Genomic DNA, 22158 nt, shown 5'->3' with positions numbered 1-22158 from the left:
GGGGCCACATGGAATGGTTGCTCAGGACAGAAGCGGCCTTGCCGGACCTCGCTGTACTTGTTTTGATTTTGTCAATCTGCAGAGCTTACAGAGAGTTGGCAGCCAGGCCCATGGCATCCCTCCCGGCAGCAGGAAGATGCCGGTGGCCCCCCATTCACCCACACTGCAGGGTTTCGGAGTTCAGGGAACAGGGAGCAAAGTTCTGGGGATAGCCCCTTCCTCTGGCCTTTCCTCCAGCCCTGCCCCATCCTCACCCTGTGGGTTAGCGTGGCTGTCAGCCAAGCAGCACAGTGACTAAAGTGACCTGACATCTCAGGGTGGGAGCGTGGAGGGGGTGTGGAGCTGGCCCTGTGGAGCCAGGAAGCTGGCCTCCCTCGGTGGAGGTGGGGGTGTTGGGTGGGAACTCTGCTGTCCCTTTGGGACCTGCCCCTGAAACGAGATCCTTCTATCTCTGAGCTCAGTAAGGACAGGAAGGAGGACGGGAGCGAGTGGCAATTAGGTGTGGGACCTCTGGTCCCCCAAGGCCCCCACTTTGACCGGCAGAGCTGGGAGGAGGGCACGGTCCTTGACACCTGGGTCCAGGTGGCGACAATGCTCTCAGCCCCATGACTCTCAGCCCCATGACGAAACACCATGAGTTTCCCTTTCTCTTTCGTTCTTCCACACTGTCAGCTGACTTATTACTACAGAGTTCATTTTCCAGAAGGCTAATTTTTCTTACAGTCCTCAGAGCCCCAGCACAGGATATATAAGACAAAAGTTGCTTGGCCACTTTCACATTTGCCTGTGGGGGCTGCAGATGGGGCCTGAGAGAGCACAGGGCCGACAGAGTCCAGGGCCCCAAGGGGCTGGAGCAGCTGCATTCCAGGCCAGTGGCACAGTATTTTTAGGGACCTGTAAAAATGTTTTGATTTCTTTTAAAATCAGAAGAAAAAGTGAAAGTTTAGGTCAGAGAATATGTTTTAATATGTAATATTAATATATTTGCCATTATACTAATATAGTATATGTATTTACTTATATATAAGCATATTAAATATTAAGTATTATTAAGTATTATTAAATATTTTATTTATTTATTTATTTATTTATTTGGAACAAAAAATGCACAGGGTCCACCAAAGTCATAATGTGGCTCTAGATGTCCTCTTCCCAGCCTCAGTTTCTTCACCTGTGAAATGGAGATAGTAAAGGCCAGCTTGACCTTTGACCTCCCACCATCTGGCCCCGACTGCCCCAGCCCTCTTTTCTGTGGTTATCAGCCATGGGGAACTAAGTGCCATACTAGCAGCTGTCCCTTTGTGCTCTCTGGTCCTCTGCTTAGAATGTCATCCCACCAGACTCCAAGGATCTAAATTTTAGTCGTTTATTAAGACCGCATTCACCAGCCACCTACTCCAGGAGCCCTCCCTGACCACCCCTCCCTCCCACCCCAAGCTGGACAAGATCCCACTTCCCCTGAGCCACAGTGACCCTAGTAGGCTTTCTCTCTGCCTTGAATCAAGGTCCTTCTCACACTGGCTCAGGGCTTAACTTGCAAAGCACCTTTCAAATCTGCATCCCATTTACCCTCAGGAACTCCAGTGAGGGGGGTGGAGAGGTGATCTCTCCAGGGTCCCACAATAAGTGAGCATCAGCTAGGAGATTCCTGACTCCTGGCTGAGTGCTCCTTTATCTCTTGCATTGGCATCGGTTTTCCTGCCTGTAAAATGGAGCTTTCAAGGTCCCTTTCTCATAAAGCTCTTGCAGAGGTTAGATGTTAATATACATCAGACACTTACGATAGACAAGTGTTGGAGGAATGGCAGCTACTGGTAATTCTAGCTGAAAACACCTTATCTCATGGATATAGGATTATTAATTAATGATTAGCTTTTCTGATTCAAAGATAGAAGGGCCTCTGAGACTCCAGCCTGGCCCTGGGTTTTGGCACCTTGGCTGCCATGTCTGTGGGGACCATGCGCCTTACCAGACCCAGAGCTGAGGCCCCTTCCCTCCCATCCCCAGCGGATGCTGTGTACCTGGACTCAGATGAGGAGCGGCGGGAGTACGTGCTCAGCCAGCAGGGCTTCATCTACCAGGGTTCAGTCAAGTTCATCAAAAGCATCCCTTGGAACTTTGGGCAGGTAAGACCACATCCTGCCCTTCCCAACCACTGCAGGCCACACTGTGTGCTGGGCCCTGGCTCTGAGGTGGTCAAAGCTACAGAGGTGTGAACTGGTCTTAGAGCTGCCCACCCAATGCTTCCAGGGATTCAAGGGCCCCAAAATGGCTGGAGGAACACAGAGGGTCCAGGCAAAGCCCGAGGTCATACAAGAAAGGGTCACCCTGCCCATCATGGGAATGGCAGCCCCAGATTCTAAGTGGGGAAAGAATTAGGAGAGCTTTGGGGAATTGTGGTGTTAGCGGGTGCTCCAGGAGGGAGAAGGGGAATATACAAGGCCATGCATCAAAATAATAGAAATGCTAACCAAGTGCTAAGTGTGTGCTGAGAGGAGGTTTTATAGCATTACCTAGATCAATGGTTCTCAAACTCAAATATACGCCAGACTCACCAGAAAGTATGCTAAAACACAGATCACTGAGTGTCACCCCTACTTTCTACTTCAGTAGGTCTGGATGTGGGCTGAGAATTTGCATTTCTTACAGGTTCACATGCTGCTGGTCAGTGGTCATACTTTGCGAATCACTGGTTGTATCAGTTAGCTACTGCTGAATAACAAACAAGCCTGAAACTTATAGGCTTAAAACGACAGCCATTTATTATTTCTTACAAATCTACGGGGCAGCCAGGGCATGGCTACCTCAGCTAGATGGCTCATCTCTGTTCCCTGTGGCTCCTCATCTTCCAGCAAGTCAGCCCAGGCTGGTGGTTCAAATTCAGGATCTTATTTCCTCTGCCATTCAGCCTCCTGCGAATATTCTTGAGACACTGCTGCAAAAACTCATAAAACAAGAGTTGTCACACTCCTGGTCCTTCCACCTCCTGGTGTGTTGGGGGTTATTGGCCTTCTGGGGTGGGGTTCACCTGGAGACTTTTCCCAATAGCCCCTGGGTTAAGGTTTCCATAGTCAGGCCTCCAGAGTCCTGCCTTGGGACCACAGGGAAGTCTTCCCTGTATGATGTGGGGCTCTGACCTCAGTTTCCACATCTGAATATTGAGTATACTAATTGCAAAAATATCTGCCCAAGAACCTGTAGCCTGCTGTGAGATATACATGAAATGAGCATGATACCTAAAATATATCACAATGTACATTGGCTCCTAATTCTGAGGCTCTGTATTCTCCTGAGAAATGGAACAAAGCCAGATTCTTTCTTTTATTTCCTGAGTTCCTATTCTGTGTCCGGGCTTGTGTTGGCCATTGGACACGGCCCTTGCAAATCTTCCGGAAGCCATCACAATCCAGGATGATAAGACCTAGAGGAAGGAAATGAAAAACTCCTGATGGGAATCAGGGTGATTCCAGAAATAGGCAAGATCTGAGCTGGGCTATGGAGGAGATGGAAGCACAGTATACTAGGCAAAGGGAATTGCATGAGCAAAAGTTCAGAGGTGGCAAAGTTTACCTTGTAAGAATTCAGTAGCTCAGGGAGCACTTGACGTCTGAAGGAGTCCCGAGAGAGATCAGCAGTGTCTGGGTTGTGAATGTCAGGCCGATGGGAAGAGGGAGCCACAAAAGGCCTTAAAGCCATGGAGGGAGACTTGTGATGAAGCCTGGTTTGGGACAAGACCACAGAGGTGGGGAGCAGGGAATGGATCACCTTTGAACTTGTCAGATGGGTGGTCCAGCATAATATGACAAGGAGCGAGGGTTCTACTTTTGATAATGATAACATTTGAGTTGCAAGGATGAGAAGGTATGAGCCATACAGAGAGTGGCAGGAAGAGCATTCCAAGAAAGGGAAAGTGTAAGTGCAAAGGCCCTGGGGCAATGAGTGGTGATAATGAGGTCAAAAATGATAATGAGGTCAGAAATGAGGTGGGACACAGATTGTGAAAGGCCTTGCAGGTCACAGGGAAAAGTCTAGATTTTAATCTGGGTGCAGTGGAAAGAGAGGAGCGATATATTTAATTTCCCTCAGTTCCCATCAGAGCAGTGTGTCAGGGTGGGGGGTGAGGGAGGAGAGGATTCTCATCAGCTGTGTAGGATGAGTCAGGCTTTAGGGGAAATGAGATAACTGGCAGAGAGAGGTGGGAAAGGGGCAGTGGAAGGGCCTGAGGTGACTCTGAGGAGAGGGAAGCCCCAGGGACACTGTGGGTTCTACTCCAGATTCCCAGGACCCCCAGCCCCCAGCTGGCCCTGAATGCAGATATATCCCTTCCTCTTTCTCACAGACTCAGTCATCTGTCCCATCCCACCCCATCCTGGGCCAGACAAAGCTGGCCTCACAGAAATGTTGCAGACCCAGAACAGGGAGGACCTACAGCTGCAGGGCTTCAGGGCAGGCTCCCTGGAGGAGGTGACTTCTAATTTCCCTCATCCTTCTCTTTTTTCCACCAACACAGTTTGAAGATGGAATCCTGGACATCTGCTTGATGCTCCTGGACAGGAACCCCAAGTTCCTGAAGGATGCCTGCCGTGACTGCTCCAGCCGCAGCAATCCTATCTATGTGGGCCGGGTGGTGAGCGCCATGGTAAGTGAGTGGCTGGGCCCATGATGGGCCCCCATAGGCTCCCCTCTTCCTGGGATGATGGAGGCTGCACTCCGCACTGGGCTTAGTGGGGGGACCCAGGGGATGAAGGAGTCTCAGCTAAGACAGCTTGTATTTGGAAAGACAAGATTTACAGAAATAAGGGTAATGTCATGTGGTCCCTAAAAGCAATTCATTCATTCATTCACTCATTCAGCAAATATTTATCAGATGCCACGTGTCCTAGGCACTGGGGATACAGCTGGGTATAAGATGTGTATGGTCTCTAACTTCAGAGAGCTTGTATTCTCGTGGGTGGGTGGGAGGAGACAGACATGGACTGAGATACCACGTGCATGAGTCACAGAGATGATGATTGATGCAAGTGCTGAAGGAAGCTGGAGGTGTGAGGGTGTCTATCTGTCTAACTTTAGTCAGGGGCGGGGCAGGAGGCGGGGACCTCCCTAAGTGATGATCCCTATGCTGATAGAGTAAATAGGAGAAGAGCATTCCAGGGAGGGGAGTAGGTTGTGCAAAGGCCCTGAGGAAGGAAGGAATTTGGCAGGTTCGAGGAGCAGAAAGGAGGCTGGCGTGGCTGGAGTGGAGGGAAGGAGGGGAAGTGGGGTGCAGGAGGTGGGCACGGGTTAGATCCCGCAGGCCTCATCAGCCCCCGTCAGGAGGCTGGATTTAATTCTCAAGGCAATGGGAGTTTGAGGGGAACAACACAATGTGGTCAGGGGCCAGAGTGAGTCTTGGTAAAACTCCGATCACATTCTGTCACTCTCCTGCCACCCCACAGACCAATTCACATCTCCGGCATCACCTTCATTGACCTTGACCCCTCTTCGCCTCCTCCCTTCCCCTTCTCTCTCCCACACCCTGGACTCCAGCCCCACCCATCTCCCACATACCAGTCTGTCACACCTTGGGATCTTTGCATGGGCTGTTCCCTCTCCTAAATTCCTTTCCTTGCCATTCACCATGCACTGAGCTCACAGCACCAGCTCCCCAGGCTGGGCCCCTCTGATGTCCCTCTGCTTGTAGGTCAACTGCAATGATGACCAGGGTGTGCTGCTGGGACGCTGGGACAACAATTATAAGGACGGCATTAGCCCCATGTTCTGGATCGGCAGCGTGGACATCCTGCGGCGCTGGAAGACCTCTGGCTGCCAGCGTGTCAAGTATGGCCAGTGCTGGGTCTTCGCTGCTGTGGCCTGCACAGGTGAGCTCATGCTGGACGTGGGGAGGACCTGGAACCTGCTCACAGCCTCCCTGAGCCCTGCGAGGAGGTTAGGAAGAGCACTCAAGAGGGAATCAGGAACCCTCAGCTCTGGTGCTGCCTCTGCCTCCAATGTCACCAATGTACTACGTGGCCTGGAGTTGGCAGCTGTCCCCCTCTGGTCCTTTTTCCAACAATTACCCTGCAGGTGGTTATTAGGATCGAGGGACGTCACTGGGGAGGCAGCCTGGGCACAGGGTTGAGAAGATGAGCTTTGGAGCCGGGCTCACCTGAATTAAAAATCCCCAGTAACACTCACCTGCTCTGAGCAAATGACTTCCTTCTGAACCTTGGTTTCCTTGTCTGTAAAAAGAGGGCAATAGGATCTCGCTCCTAGGGCGGGTTGATAGAAAGCTGCTCGGCCCACAATTTAGCCCAGTGTGGCTCTAAGTAAGTAGTAGCTCTTAGTAGCAACTCAATAATAACAGCCACATTGACGTCAAGAAAGAGAAAACACTTTCTAAAATGCAGATGAGGAAAGAGAAAGCAATTTAGAACCAAAATGTAAAATAAGTATTTACAGAGTCTTAAAAATTCGAGTTCAGAAAATGTTGAAGATTGTTCCAGGTTGGTGATGGTGCTTATGAGAATGGGTCTGTATCCCGTACCAGTTAAAAACATAGACTCTGGGGTCGAGGCCTGAATCCCAGTCCCAGCTCTGCTTCTCACCAGCTGAGTCCTCCGGTAATCACTGGGCTTCTCCGAGCCTCAGCTCCGTTACACTGAACCCGACGTAGTGACGGTGTATCCTGGGGCGGTTGTGAGGATAATGCGGGAAGTGCTGCAAATGATTTCAGACACCCAACAGCAAATACTTGTTTCATGCTGCTAGATTATTCTTATTACGATTATGACTACTGCTATTATTATTTATTAGGCTCAGGCAATCTAAGAGGCTGGTCCTGGTTTGAAGCTTCTCTGACTCCAGGACCAGGGCCCAGGCCCAGAGAAGGGTGTCGGGGCGTCCCAGGGCTGTGCTCCACACCAGCAGTCTGCATAGGGCGGTGCGGCCCGGGCTCCCAGCTGGGCTGTCTCTGCTCCCCCTTCGCCATGGCCAGACCACCCATGACTGCCCGCTCTGGGACCCGTGCGTTCTCTTTTCTTGTGCAAACTTCCCCAGACCCCTTCCTCTGAGGGGTCTGAAATGCCCTTCTCAGAGAACCCCATGGGTTTTCTGGAAACACACCACCATCTGCGGCCTGGGTCCCCAAGCCCGCCTGCAGACGCCTCCCTCCTCCCGGGGCTGTGACCTCTGGAGGTCCTGCTCCAGACCGCTCTCTCCCCAAGGCCAGGGCTGAGTCTGGGTCCCTTGCGGCCTTCTCCCAGCCCGGTGTGTGAGAGAGCCAGGGAAAACTGGCTCAGGGGAGCAGGCCCCCGGGGCTTCTCCAAGTTGCCGCTGCTGGACTGGTCCAGGGACTCTGGTGTCCGGCTGCCTGGTTTTAGTCCCAGCTCTGTCGCCAGCCTCTGCGTGGACTTGGGCGAGAGAACTGGTGTCTCCAAACCTGTATCCTCATCTGTAAGTGGCCACTGAATTCACAGGGCGCTCTCAGGACGCAGGGAGATGTCACTTAGCAGTCTCTGCTTCAAGTTAGGCTTGCGTTTCGGGTTCCCAGGGGAAGCTGGGATTCCTCAGCTGGATCCTGGAGCATTTTTTGGAATGTCCAAGAGTCAGCCAGCGGTGACTGCAGAGACATCTGCAGTGGCAGGCACCACGCCACTCTTTGCACTTCCTCCCTGGGCACGGGGTAGACCAGACTGCCTACACCCCACTGCCTCTCTGAATCACCACCACATCCCCCCCAAACTGCTATTATTAGCTTCTCTTAGAGGAGGAAATGGAGGCTCAGAGAGGGGAAGTGGTTGCCCAAGGTCATATAGCTGGGGAGCAGCACAGCCAGGCTTGAAATCAGGTGTCTCCGGTTCTGGGCCAGCATCCTGGCCTCAGCCTATGATGATGAGGCCTCTGGGGGCACCATCTCTAGGACAGGGGTGATGTCTTGGTCCTCGGGCAGCAGGGACAGGCCTTCCCACACCCGGTCTGTATGCTGAGGCCTGTCATGTCCCGGGGCAAGGCCTGGGGTGAGGACACCAACCCCTGCTACGGCGGCAGACAGTCTACTGCGTGCGCCACAGGGAAGCAGCCAAGCAGGAGGTGGAGGACCAACCCTGTCCCTCCTCGTGTCTCCTGGCCAGAATCCAGGGCAAAGGCTACACACACACATGCTCTCTCCACCCGCCTTCCCCAAGACTTAATCTCAATCAAAACTAAAAGACAAAAGTCCCACAGGTCACATTCAGCAGGGCTCTTCTTCTCACTTTTGAAACAAGATATTTATTTCCTTTATCACACCCTGAGAATGTGTTACTTTCACAAAACACTCCAAAAGCACATTAAAAAAGGAGGGAGTGAAAAAGTACCCCAATGCCACCTGTCAGGAGCACCCCACTATTCAGGCCCGGATCGTGCCTGGGGCTTCCCTCCCTCCCCGGAGGTCTGTAGGCGCCAGCTGCTGTCCTACCTCGTTTTCCTCTGTCACTGTGACCCCTTCCTTCCCCAGTCACTGTGACCCCTGTAAGCTGTGCTCTGGCGTGAGCGCAGGGCCCTCCACGTTCACGGGGGTGCCCCAGCATGACTGCCGGCCCCACGTGTATCACGACCTTGTGTGGTGGAGGAGGAAACAAGGCCCAGAGGGGGCGAGGGGCCAGTCCCAGAGCCCACAGGCCAAAGCTGCCAGGGCTTGCACGGAAGCCCCCAACCCTTGTTCCCTTTTCTGCATGTTCTACTGTTGGCTTCTTGCCCTGAATCTCTACCATTCTTTCTCTCCTTCCTTCATCCCCTTCTTCCTCCCCTTCTTTCTACGTACGTCATCTACCCCTTCATACATTTGACAAATTAGTCTATGCCAGGCCTGTGCTGGGCTCTGGGCATATAAAGGAAGGCAGATCCCTCATTGCCCTTGGAGGACAAATTAAAGGATCCCTCACGTGCCCCTACACTGAGCATAATGATGAATCCCCACTCTTGCTATGAATGCAAATGATGGAGCAATCTAAACCTGGTGGGCGGCCTTCCAGGCTGAGGGAATAGCATATGCCAATGGCCTGTGGCTGGCAGGAGTGTAGAGTGCTGGAGGAGCAGCGGGTGTGGCTGGAACAAAGTGCCCAGGAGATGGTCTGGAGCCAAATACTGTGGGGCCAAGGGCCATAGCCAGAGGTCAGGCCTTGACCCCAAGGGCCACCGGGAGCCATGGAAGGTTTAGCAGAGGAGCATTGATGTCAGTCTTGCATTTTGGGGGTCTTGTTTTTTAGCTGTGATGTGAGGAGGCAGAGTGGACATGGAGTGACCAGTGAGGTGGGCACCATCCCCTTACCTGGATGATGTAATGGGTACAGTGCTGTCCTGGATACAGGTGGGCAGGTGGATGCCCAGAGCAGGGCAGATGTCTCTAGATCCTCATCCTCTAATCCCTCTCTCCATCCTGTCCTCTCCCCAACCCCCAGTGCTGCGGTGCCTCGGCATCCCCACCCGAGTGGTGACCAACTTTAACTCGGCGCATGACCAGAACAGCAACCTGCTCATCGAGTATGTCTACAACAAGTTTGGGGAGATCCAGAAGGAGAAAAGCGAGATGATCTGGTGAGCTGGGGCCCACTGGAGAGGGTCTCCTGGAAGGGACACCTAAGAAGACTTCTCAGAGGAGGCCACTTTTGAACTGGGGTTAAAAGTTGAACAGTATTTGGACAAGGGGGAACAGGGCCCGGGGAGGGCTCTCCAGGTAGGAGCCACAGCATGAGCAAAGGAGGGAAAGTCAGCACACAATGCATGAAAAAGCATCAGGTGAATGATTTTTCGGGAGTCTGGAATGCCAGGTTAGGGGATCTGGGCTTGACGCCACAGGTTGTCACCAAATGCTTCAAACTGAGAGACACTGATGACACCGGCAGGAGGTGAGAAGGGGAGAGACTGCAGGTGAGGGGCTGGGGTGTGGTCCAAGGAGGCCGTGACGAGGCCTGAACTCAAGCAGAGCCTGTGAGCTAGAAAAGAAGGAACAACTCAAAAGCGAGGAGGAAGGCTCATCAGCTGGACTCAAGAAGCCACTGAACGGTGGGGGGCTGTGGGAGAGGCACTGACAGTGACTCCCGGGCTAGGAGTGAGCAGCTGGCAAGGGCCCAGGGGAGGAAGAGCAAGGAAAAGCGTTGGGGACATGCTGGGCTGAGCCCAGGCCAGGGGAGTGTGGACTGCCCATGGGAGGTGACAGGGAAAGTCTGAGTGTGAGTCCTCGCTTCATTTCTCCAACAGGAACTACCACTGCTGGGTGGAGTCATGGATGAGCAGGCCGGACCTGCAGCCTGGCTATGAGGGGTGGCAGGCCCTGGACCCCACGCCCCAGGAGAAGAGCGAAGGTGGGTATGCGTGGCCCCCTTCCCTAGGCGGAAAAGCCAAGCCTTGGAGAGAACTCCCCGACAGTGCCTCAGCCGGGGGTAGCCAGCCCCAGTCCCGCTGGCTCCAGAGACCACTGACGGGTCTGCACAAGTGTGGGGGTCCTCTCTGACAGTGTGCGATCCCCTTCTTTATCATTTGAAAAGTAATTCACATTGTGGAAAACAGAAAATGTGGAGAAGTGCAAAGAAAAAAATCAAATAACACCTTCGTCCTCTCCCCCCCGCCAAAAGAAATAGTAACATTCACACACATTAACTTTCACACCCATTCCAGTCTCCCTGGAGATATCTCCCTGGAGATAACATAATATTCCTATTATATATTTGTATGTGTGTGCAGGAGAGACAGAGACGGAGAGGGAGAAAGCAACAGAGACAGAGAGAAGGGGAGAAAAAGACAGAGAGAGAGAGACCTGGAGGGAGGGAGGGAGGGAGGGAGAAACACGAAGGCAAAACTGGGTGAAACCAAATGGATCCTTTCTCAGAATAATATTTTTAAATGCAGAGAATATATTACCTAGGGTAATGAAGAAAACTATTTACACTGAAACATGTTTATCAAAATTTTTTAAAAATAAATTTATGGTATAATAACATATGCTTTTCATAACAAGATCTAGCGGTAGAGATAGTAAGTTCCATAATGTACTGGTACAGATGCGTACAGGCGGCATTTCCAGTTATCTATGACAACCAAAGTGATATATAAATGTCTGTGTTGCTTATGGGTGACAAGTCATAAGTGCGCCTAAGACTAGGGTTTGTCTGCTTTCACAATCAAAAGATGTGTTATCAAATTTCAGTGAAGACAAAGATGTAATGTTTTTCCATCCAAGTACATGGGCTCCTGAATTTTATTCGCATCACTTTGGGGGTCCTTGGTCCCTGTGTTAAGATCTCCGGCTGCATGTGGCCTTTTGTCTCTTGGCCCCGTCACTTCTCCATATGTCATTGGCATTTCTCTATCACGTAGTTTTCTGTGATTTTAATTTTATTTTTTATTTACAAACAATTTTTTTAAAGATTTTATTATTTAGTCATGAGAGACACAAAGAGAGAGGTGGAGACACAGGCAGAGGGAGAAGCAGGCTCCCTGTGTGGGGGAACCCAAATGCAGGACTTGAACCCAGGACCCCAGGATCACACCCTGAGCCAAAGGTAGACGCTCAACGACTGAGCCACCCAGGTGCCCCTGGAGTCTCCATTCTTAAGTCGTACTTTCTGCTGCCTTCCTAGAAATGGGTCCCCGAGATTGCTACACTGTGGTTGAAATGTGGAAGGTCACCCTCCCCTCAGCCCAGACTCGAGACTCTCCTCTTACCCCAACCAGGGACATACTGCTGTGGCCCGGTCCCGGTGCGTGCCATCAAGGAGGGTGATCTGAGTACCAAGTACGACGCGGCTTTTGTCTTCGCCGAGGTCAACGCCGACGTGGTGAACTGGATCCAGCAGGACGATGGGTCCTTGTGCAAGTCCACCAACAACTCCCAGACCGTGGGGATGAAGATCAGCACTAAGAGCGTGGGCCGTGATGAGCGGGAGGACATCACCCACAACTACAAGTACCCGGAGGGTAGGTGCCCCGCTGCCCAGAGCCTTGGCCACCGCCTCGCAGAGAGGCAGCGGCTCGGAGCGCGCGCGGGCGTGCGTGTGGTGGCTTCGGCAGCCTGCGTGCAATAAGGAGCTGCGGGCTACTCTCCGTTTTTTTCCTTAGAAAAGAAGCATCCTGGGAGGCAGTAGTAGAGGAGTATTCGTTTAAGAAAAGAATTCTGTATTCCATAGAAGGATTCCACTGGTTTCTTTTTTTTTTAAACCTTGCTTTTTTGGCTGGCTTGACTTAAATACCACTGAAGGGATGACAGTCCCGTAGCAGAGGCGTGCATCGGAACAGAAAAAGGAATGATGTCTGTGTCGTTTATTAAGGGTATTTGTCATAGCAGCACCGATAATACAGCTGAAGATGGGCAATCCCACCCCCATCGCCCCACCCCACCCCACCCCCTTTTTTATTGAAACATATTTGGACCAGAGCGGCTTGGAAGTCCAGAGGGGCCGGTCCTGGAAGACAGATTCCAGGAACCCTGTGGTGTTTATCCGTGCAGTATTTCACACACAGCTGGGGAGGTGAGCCGAAGATGGATGGGGCAGGAGAAGAGAAATAGAGCAAGAGCAGCTTAATCACGTAGCTTCAATCAGATACAGAGACGAAGCCGCTAGATGCTTTTTGCATCTTATGTTAAATCAGGAGAGGGAAGAAAGGATAAGGCTTATTTTCTAAATTCTTTTTGAGCACAACCAACAGTGCAATACAGTAGATGTTTTCGAACCATCTGTGAGCACAGGGGGAGCTCACAGAGGGGCCTAAGGAACCATCGCCCCCGCCCCTTTCTCTGACTCCCACTGACTCACCAGGGCCGGCTGGTGCCTGGGTAACAGGTGGCCATGCTCTAGCCAGAAGGGAGACAATGGAAGGAACAGGTGCTCCCCCCCTGGCTTCTGAAAGGTCTAGAGCTGATGGTTTGATGGGAGAAGTAGCGGCGTACCCAGCAACACGGGAGAAGAAACGAGAAGGAGGAGAGGCAAGAGATAAATGGGACACAAAGGAGGGGAGCTCCACAGGTAGGGAAGAGGAAGAAAAATATTTCAGGTAGAAGTAATCCCTGAGCAAATGCTGGGAGGTGAGAAAGTTTGCCTTGTATCGGTGTTTACTATCCACCCAGGCTTTGGATACGACATAAAGATAAGTAAAATACAGTCTTAAGTCTTTGAGTGGCTCCAAAGTGTGAGTACGTAAACAGGAAACAATTTGGCTAAATAAAAAGCATGATAGGCAAGAGGCACCCGTGAAACTCCAGAAGACGTTGTGACTCATTTTCTCCTAGGGCTGGAGTGATCAGAGAAGTCTTCCTGGAGGAGGGGGTATCTTGAGGGACGTATAGGAGTTTACTTGTGGAAAGTAAATAAAATATTCTTTCGTTTTCCTTTAGAGGAGGGGCTCCTGTAGAGGTGCCCGGAGTCACTGGGGCTCTGAAAAGCCAGCTTGCCCTGCCCCAGCCTCGTTACCCTTGGTCCCTATTTCTGCCGTAACGGAATTCTCTTCCCCATCCTCACAGGGTCCCCAGAGGAGAGAGAAGCCTTCAGAAAGGCCAACCACCTGAACAAGCTGACTGAAAAAGAGGAGACCGGGTTGGCCATGCGGATCCGCGTGAGCGAGAGCATGAGCATGGGCAGTGACTTTGACGTCTTTGCCTACATCAACAACAACACGTCCGAGAGCCACTCCTGCCGCCTCCTGCTCCATGCCCGCACCGTCAGCTACAACGGGATCCTGGGGCCCGAGTGTGGCACCAAGGACCTGCTCAATCTTTCCCTGGAGCCCTTTTCCGGTAAGGCCTTGTGTTCCTGGAGCAGTTACTGACTGCCAACCGACGATGTGCTAGGTAGTGTCCTGGGCGCTTGGCATGTGCAGTTCACCTCACAGATGTTTCTGTGGCACTTCCTCTGGGCCAGGCCCTGCCTAAGTCCTTTATAATGAGCAACCCATTTAATTCTTACAACGAAAAGTGGGAGGTGGATTCTTTTGTTGCCCCATTTTCCAGATGAGAAGACTGAGCACAGAGAGGTGAAGGAACTTTCCCAAGGCCACACAGCTAGGAAGTGACAGGACTGCGACTTGAACCCATACTCTGAGCAACTATTCTGTTTTGGTCCACGTCATCTTCATGGGCCCCTCAGACTGCTTTCCTGGACTCTCTCCTGCCCGCTCCCAGCTAATTCCTCTCCTCTGGCTCCCTGCAAGGCCCCTGCAAGAGCCTCTCCTGTTCCTCTGGCGGTTCTCAGCCTCAGAGAGAAGAGGGCTTCCTGGTCAGAAACCTGCACTCCTGTCCCCTTGGTGTCTTTCCCTGCCTGGCTGGTTCACGGCACCTGATTGTCTTCCTGAGGCCCTGAGGGCTGTGGCCACTGAGGTCACTTGGTGAGGCAGCATAGAGCCTGGGGTCCTGCCCCCCAGACGCCTGATCCTGGTTTGATCCTGGTTTGTGCGTTTGTGGCCTTCAGGCGTGAGGAGGCAAAGGGGTCTTGGCCCTGGGAGAGCACCAGGGAGCGGTGGAGCCTTCTGACCATCCTCTGAGGGGCAACGTGAACATTCTTCATGGCTGGGGCGCAGAGAGGTCATCCACTCGCTGGGTGACCTGGACAAATGCCTCCCTGAACTTCAGTGTCCCCATCGGGCACGAGGGAGCCACGAGGACCCGGCAGGGTGGGACCGTCTGGTGCGGGGAAGCGGCCGTGCACCGAGTGGGTGCTCGATGCCTGGAGCCAGCATGCTCCCATGCAGAGCTGCTGGAGGGGCCCAGCGCCAGGAGGGCTCCGCATGTGTGGAGTCTGCCCCCCCACCCCCCGGCCCTGTATTCTCTCCTGTCAAACCCACGTGTCCTCCCCTTATCACCTCTGCCTCTGCCCTCCCCTATCACCTCTGGTGCGAGGGCCACAGCCTTGGAGTTCCTAAGAGGGCCTGTTAAGCCTCTAGTCTGTGGTGTGGACGGTGCCATCTCCTGGTTTTTCTATCTCGGGCCCACCACGGGCACTCCTGGAGCCTCACACCCAGAGCAGACCGTCTAGCGGGGTCCCTGAGCCGGGGGGATGCCCTCGGGGGCAAAGCCAGTGGCGCCAGCACTGGGCCCCAACACTTAGGGCTGCTAGAACGCATGTCCTGAGGCCGGCCAGACCTGGCTTTGTCCCTGGCCTCCTCCACCTTCTAAATGGATAAACTTGGGTGAGGTGAACATGCTCTCGGAGCCTCGACTCACACCCATCATTCAGCACATGACAGCACATCCTCCTGACGGGCCGCCAGGAGGGCTGAAGGAGACTGTGTGCTCAGGAAGTATCTGGAAAGTATGAAATGGGGGCCTGACCATGGGAAGGCAGAGAAGCCCCAGGGGTCTGTCCTGAACACCTACTGGACAAGATGGCAGTCTTGGTGCTGAGCTCAGTAGCTCCTGAACCCCTGCCAACCTCTGCATCCAGGCCCCGAGGGGCAGGGGCAGAGGTTCATCCCTACAGGTGCGCGCTGTGGCCAGGACACCCAAGTTCTAGCTCCTACCATTCTGTCAATGGGCTGTGGGCTCCTGGGTATTCGTCTTCTCCGTTCCAGGGCTTAGTTCCCCACTTGTACGAAGGCTGGTTCATGTTTGAAGAACCTGCCAGCCCTTCCCTGTGACTGTTACACCATCAGGTTCTTCTCATGTTCAGAACCGCTTCAAAGGGAGAGACTGTCTTTCCTGGAATGTGTGGCACGGGGTGAACTCCAGCCAGGGCCAGCGATGCCAGAATAACTTCCTTCCCCTTGAGTCACACTTTGCCGCCCATTTACCATCTGGGCCCTTGCAACACTGTCCTGTGGAGGCTCGGCCAAAGCCCGTCAATGTTTCCCATCATCCCAGGGACGTGTCCGCAGCAGAGAGGTCTCTCCTGCCTCAGAGACCCATGAGGGGCCTGGCCTGTAGGAGACGCCAGAGGAGGGCTGAGGTCCTGTGTGTTGCCCCCCGGGCTGCAGGGTGAGGCTGGTCCAGGATGCCCGGCTGGGGCCTTCAATGCCAAGCTTGCCCTGAGATAGACGCTTTCACCCTCGGAGACCCTAGACTTTGGCTGCCTTGTTTGTTATTCTTTGATGATAAGATATGGGGAATTTCCAGAATGTGCTAATGGACAGGAAACCAGGCCTAGGCGAGGGAGCCATCCCCACCCTTGCCTCCTTGCAGCTTCTCTCCCCTCCCCTCCCCTTCCTGCCCCCGCCCCTCTCCCCTCCAGGTGGGTCACTGGGAGTGCACCAGTGGCCACGCCCAGGGCGCCTTCTAGAACAGGGCAAGTCATCCAAGGAATAACTGACACTGACCACACACAACCTCTCCTCTCAGCCATCATCTGGCTTGAGGCCAAGGCCATGGTCCCTAGACCATGGATGACAGTTCTCAAAGGTCCGGCCTTACCTTGGCTTCAGCCTTCTGGAAAATTCAATAGCTGGGGTCATGTCCTCTAAGCTCCTGGAGAGCAGTGTTTTCCTTCTTTCCCACGTAGCTGGCCAGTTTCCACTCGGTTCCACGAGCCCTAACTCAGGGATTTTCACCCTTTTCTGTTTTTTTGGCAGAAGTTTGGGTTTCCTTCCCCGACGTCATCTGCTCAGAGGTGGGGGTGGGTCCACCCCGGGGGATGAACTGCTGGGGCTCCGGGCACACGGGGTGGGGGGGGGCAGGACCTTGACGGCGGCAGCGAGAAGGTGGCCGCCCACTGGGCCCTCACCGTCCTTCAGAGCCCTCGGCAGACAGGAGTACCTACCTAGCCGGAGTCCACCGAGCATGACTTGGCTTCTATCTGTTTTTGCCAGTTACCTTCTATTTATAGTAAATGAGACTGGTTTGCCACAAATGACGACAAGTATCCATGGGCAAGAAAGGTTAAAAAGAATAAAGCGAGTGGACTGAGAGAAAAACAATGAGCAAATAATGAGGTTATCCTCAGATGTGTGAGAAGTTGGGTGAGTGGCCCTTGGACTGCAGGGAGAGGTGGGCTGGACTCCACCGAGCCCCAAGACCAGCCCTCCAGCGCCTTCGTTTGACAGGGAAGGTCCAAGGAGCCTTCCAGAAGGGGTTTGCCCAAGGTTCTCTGTGACCAAGTGGGCAAGCACTCAGTGGACGAGCCTGCAGATTCTCAGGACTCTGCTCTTTGAAGTGCTCTTTCCTGCCTCCTGCAAGCTGACTCCTCATGCCCTTGTGCCTCAGTGTTGTCAGAGAAATGGGGCTAGAAACCACACCTTGCTTCTCTGTGGTGGGAGAGGTTGGCCCTTTTCATCGCCTCATCACTGTGTGGCTTTTGCTCTGAAATGGCCTCTGGTCTTAGTTCCTCCCAGCCAGTGCCCGATGTCCCAGGGGATAGAAGGGAAACAGAGAGGGGAGGTCACCTTCCCAGGCTCACACAGCCAGGTCTCCTGATCTGAGCACTTACTGGCAGAAGTATTTGTTCATCTGTAAAATGGGTACAATCCCACCAGCTTCATGCAGGGAAGTTGAGGTCCTGAGAGGTGAAGTGACTTGCCCAGCATCACCAGCCAGCAGAGGGCAGAGAGGCAAGATTAGAACCCCGGCCTACTGGAGTTCCAACACTTCTCTGTTCTGTCTCCCCTCCCAGTGCCTCCCTGGGAACCCCCGAGCCAGGGTAAATAAGGGAAAGGCCTGGGATTTGCCCATTCGTTCACTAGCTATGTGACCTCAAGCACCTTCTTTTCTGTCTCCGTGCCTCCGGAGATGCCACGGGAGAGGTGGGGGCTGTGAATCAGCTATCACGAGACTTCTGTCTCCCCTCCTGCAGAGAAGAGCATCCCCCTTCGAATCCTCTATGAGAAGTACTGTGAGTGTCTGACAGAGTCGAACCTCATCAAGGTGCGGGGCCTCCTCGTGGAACAAGCCGCCAACAACTACCTGCTGGCCGAGAGGGACATCTATCTGGAGAATCCAGAAATCAAGATCCGGGTAAGGGATGGCAGGGTGTGGGGACAGGGGCAGGGTCCCAGGACAGGCCCCCCACACACCAGCAGCCCTGCCGCCTCTAGATCTCCTCAGGCTTCCTCAAATCCTAACTCCGTCAAAGGAAGACATCGTGAAGCCAAAAGAATTTGGGGACTCCTACCTCTAGGGATGAATCCTAGAATCCCAGAGTGGTGGGTTGGGGTGTGGAATTTAGGGATCTCAGAATCCAGAGCTCTGGTGGGGCAGTGGAGAGGCAGAGGAGTTAGGGCATAGACTCTGGAGTCTGACTCCCAGGGTTTGTGCGTGGGTGGCTCTGGGCAGGTTACTTTGCCCCTCTGGGCCTCAGTTTATTCGTCTGCAAGGTGGAGTTAATACTAGCACCTAGGTGTGTTGTAAGAATTACACGTGCATCACAGGAAGCACATCATAAGGGCTCATAGTGGCTGACCTTGTCACCATCAGCGTCGGCATCACAGCAATTTGCTTGGAGGAGCCACAGCCTCCGAGTCCCAAATGCAGCAGTTTCAAATAAATGATAAAGAGCAGAGGGGGAGGGATTGAGCCCTGGGTGCCAGACACTCTGCTAGGAGCTTGCACCTCTCCGCTCAGTTAATCCTCACGAGAGCCCTGCAGTAAGGCATTTCTCTCCTGTGGAGAAACCAAGGCTCAGAGTGGGTAGTTTACTTTCCCAGGGTCACACATTGAGAAGGGGTACAGACCAGCCTGGCCCCAAAGCCTGTGACCTTTCCACTCCAGACCCTAGAACAAGGGAGGCACTTTCTACCTCCCCCCCGAGTCCTGAGGAGCCCCGCTGCAGGTCTGCGAACGTCTATATTTTCTAGATGAGGGAACAGGCACAGAGGTGAGGCCCGATCGTGCCAGACCTGGGCCAACACTGGGCCAAATCACAGCAAATACAGAAATGTCCCAGCCGTGCCCCGGCCTGCCCCGGAGGGGCTCTGGGCTCCTCTGCCTCAGGGCTGCCCCTGACATCTGTCCCGTACGTTGTCCCAGATCCTGGGAGAGCCCAAGCAGAACCGCAAGCTGGTGGCTGAGGCGTCCCTGCGGAACCCCCTCACCGTGCCCCTGTTAGGCTGCAGCTTCACCATGGAAGGGGCCGGCCTCACTGAGGAGCAGAAGGTCATGGACGTGTAAGTGTCCGGCGCTCCGGCCTGGGGGCCTGGGAGCACAGGGCGGGTGCAAAGGAGCGAGGGGCTGCCCTCGGGCACCACCCCTGGCTCCTGACTCCCCCCTCTCGTCTCTGCACCCCTGCCCGCACCCCCACCCGCACCTGGCCATAATAAGCCTATGTGACCACTCCCTGACCCCCTTAGGCACAGTTCCCACCCTGGCATCATCTCTGAGCACCCCTGCACCCCATTAGCTGCTTCCTGCACACTTGTCTTCACGAACCTGAACAGTTTACACATTTAGTCACTAAGCACCCGCCTCTGGATACACAAGACCTCATGTAAACACAAGTGTCCTCGAATGTGTGCGTGTGTCCTCGTGGAGACATTCTTACGTTCAGAAGCACAAGCATATGTATTTACTCGTGTATTGTACTGTGACTTACACACAGTAGGTAACATGGATGGTGTGTACAGCTCTGCATTTTCACACGTGTAGTTCCCCGAGTATACCCACTCTTTCCCCCCAGGCACAGCATCCACTTCCACACACTCACGCACATGTGCACACACACATGCACACACACACACACACAGGCCCCTCTGCACGTGGAGGGCAGATTGCCCAGGCTCTTAGAGGGCGGTGAGTGGGGCCTGTTTCCTTCTCATCGGCAGGAAGCTCTGCACGCTCAGAGGCTCTGCCAGTAGCCACACATCATGCTGGCCTGACCCCAATGTGGGGACCAGGCTGGGCCCCTCTCCTCACCCTCTTGCTCTTTCTCTCCACAGCCCGGACCCCGTGGAGGCGGGGGAGGAGGTCAAGGTGAGAGTGGACCTGCTGCCACGCCACGTGGGCCGCCATAAGCTGGTGGTGAACTTTGAGAGCGACAAGCTAAAGGCTGTGAAAGGCTTCAGGAATGTCCTCATTGGTCCCGCCTAAGGGGTGCGTGCCCAGCCCCACCTCAGCCAGCAGAGAGCCCCTGACTTAACCCCCATTTTTGTTCCAAGCTAGTGCGCAGATGTGCCCCTTCTCGGCCTCCCCCGACCTCAGAGCCTGTGAGGGCTCTTTGGAATGGAATGTACTTCTGGCTTATCTGGTGCCCCTGAGCCTGGATCCCCATCTCCCTTTAACTGTGAAGAATATTCTGTGCCTCCCCAGTGGGAGCACTGCCCTTGGCTGACTGGGTCTGCGATGGGGGAAGAGGGACCCATGCCTCCCCTTACAACCCAGAGGCCGTTGGAAAGCCACTGACCACCCACCATATCGTTTGATTTACTCCAGAGCCCCTTGGAGCCAGCAAAAGAGAGACAGTGTGCCCACTGACCAGATCTCAGGCAATACGCAGGCCCCAGGAACCCTTGGGAGAACCAGAGCAGGTGCATGTGGGGTCCCAGGAAGGGCCAGACCCAAGTTCCCCTCACATCTCAGCAGCCCTGGCCCAGCAATCCTCCCCCCCGTCAACCACCACTGTGAGGCACCTACTATGTGCCGGGCACTTCCTGTGCTTGCTAGGGCTCACACAGCCACTGATGCACCGAAGTCACCAGGGGAGATCGTACAACAGGAGCTGCTTTCCCCATGAAGACCCTGGGGCTTGGAGGCGGGAGAGGCAGCCCCTCTGCAGCAGCAGGGTATCTGCAAGGCTGGGTAGTAGGAAAGTAATTCACAGACATAAATAACTCTGACTCCGAGTCCAGCTCCCTGTTCACGGCACTAGCCCCGACCTGAGAATATTACAGAGGCCATTTGGGACCTGATCAGAAAGGATGGGATGAGGTGGGGGAGGAGACCGGAGGGGTCAGGGCCCTGGGTTTGAGCCCCAGGTCCAGCCAGCCACTGCCTTGCCCTCTCTGGCCCTTACGTCCCTCACTGGGCAATGGAGTGGTTGACTCAGCTCATGTGCGAGGCCCTCAGCTCTGCTCTTCCAGTGCCTTAGAGGACCCAGCCTCGCAAGTGACAGCAAGGCCAGATGCCTCTGAGTGTGAAACCCCACCTATGACCACCTTCCCACCCCCAGCCCTGTCTGGGTTCCCCATGTGCACCTAGGCACCTCCCTTCAGACCACAGTTTTAGGGAAGAGAGCTCCAGAGGCCCCTGTCCTACCCATGCACCTGCTCACTGCAATGCCTGGACTTCACCAGAGCCTTAGTTAGCTGCCTGTGTTGGTCACTAACCAACAAGGTTAGCACCGCAGCCACCTCCTCTCTGCAGGGCCAGGGCCCAGAAACACAGCCCTTGTCCTGACTACACTTCAAGAGCCCATGGGCTGTCATCTCTGACTGGGTCCCCCACTCTTTCCATGTGACTGGGCTGGAAGAGGGGTGACGGAGGGAGCATGCTCTATCCGGAGTGGGGTCACAGCCTCCAGGGCCCCCAGAATCTCAAAGGGGCACTTGAAGAAAGTCCTGCCGATGCACGTAGAACTTTCTGCTTTGCACAGGGAAGGATCACAAAATAAGCCAACACGATATGTTCTTACAAATGTTGCAGTAATTATCTATGATTTGATAAATACTTTTGGATTCCAAGCAGGCTTTAGAGCCACAAAGAGTGAGCACGGAAATAAAAGAGTTTGCTTTGCACATTCAAATGAGGTCTGGTCTGGTCCTTTTTTCTGCTTTTGAGGAGGGTAGGCAGATGAACTCACTCACCTTGGGACCAGCCACGTCCTTCCTGAGAACCTTTCCCCAGCCTCAGCCCCTCCCCGAGGTTGAAACTTGACTGGCATTCAAGCTTCTACCCAGTCCAGCTCCATCTCTAGCCTCTTCCTCCAATCAATCACGTTTACACCACAGTGAAATTCCTGAATCTCTCAAATACCCTGTGCACCTGTCAGCCTCTTAGCTTTTGCATGGGTATTTCCTGGGGCCTGGAGTGCTCTTCCTCTTCCTTATCCGTCTGGCAAACTCTTACTCATCCTATAATGCTTAACGCCAAAGTCACTTCTTCTGTGAAGCCTTCCTAGATTTCTTCTCAGCCCACCTCCCCCACCCCTGCAACCTTAAGCCCTGGAACATGGACCACCAGCTCAAATATTTATCACAGTGAATGTTAGTTCTATGTTGGTGTATCTGTCCCCTTTCCCATCCTATCTGAAGTCCTCAAGAACATTCTATCTGAAGCCTGTCTCTTAAATAGACTCCAAC

At 53.7% G+C, this 22158-nt stretch overlaps 1 protein-coding gene across 1 annotated transcript in view; it reads left to right on the top strand.

Moving 5' to 3' along the window:
- TGM2 (transglutaminase 2) overlaps positions 1–21602 on the top strand; it is a 31270-nt gene extending 9668 nt beyond the window's left edge. The window contains exons 4-13 of the mRNA XM_072800994.1: positions 2008–2126; positions 4511–4639; positions 5681–5858; positions 9417–9552; positions 10216–10319; positions 11689–11931; positions 13472–13744; positions 17724–17884; positions 18896–19032; positions 19801–21602. Coding sequence (XP_072657095.1) covers positions 2008–2126; positions 4511–4639; positions 5681–5858; positions 9417–9552; positions 10216–10319; positions 11689–11931; positions 13472–13744; positions 17724–17884; positions 18896–19032; positions 19801–19951 — 1631 coding nt within the window. The 3' untranslated portion in view covers positions 19952–21602. The remainder of the gene's footprint in view (positions 1–2007; positions 2127–4510; positions 4640–5680; positions 5859–9416; positions 9553–10215; positions 10320–11688; positions 11932–13471; positions 13745–17723; positions 17885–18895; positions 19033–19800) is intronic.
- The last annotated feature ends 556 nt before the right edge of the window (positions 21603–22158 follow it).

The sequence above is a fragment of the Canis lupus genome, chromosome 26 (genome assembly GCF_048164855.1).
Source record: "Canis lupus baileyi chromosome 26, mCanLup2.hap1, whole genome shotgun sequence".
NCBI classification, from domain to species: Eukaryota; Metazoa; Chordata; class Mammalia; order Carnivora; family Canidae; genus Canis; species Canis lupus.
This window is presented reverse-complemented; position numbering and strand designations above follow the sequence as displayed.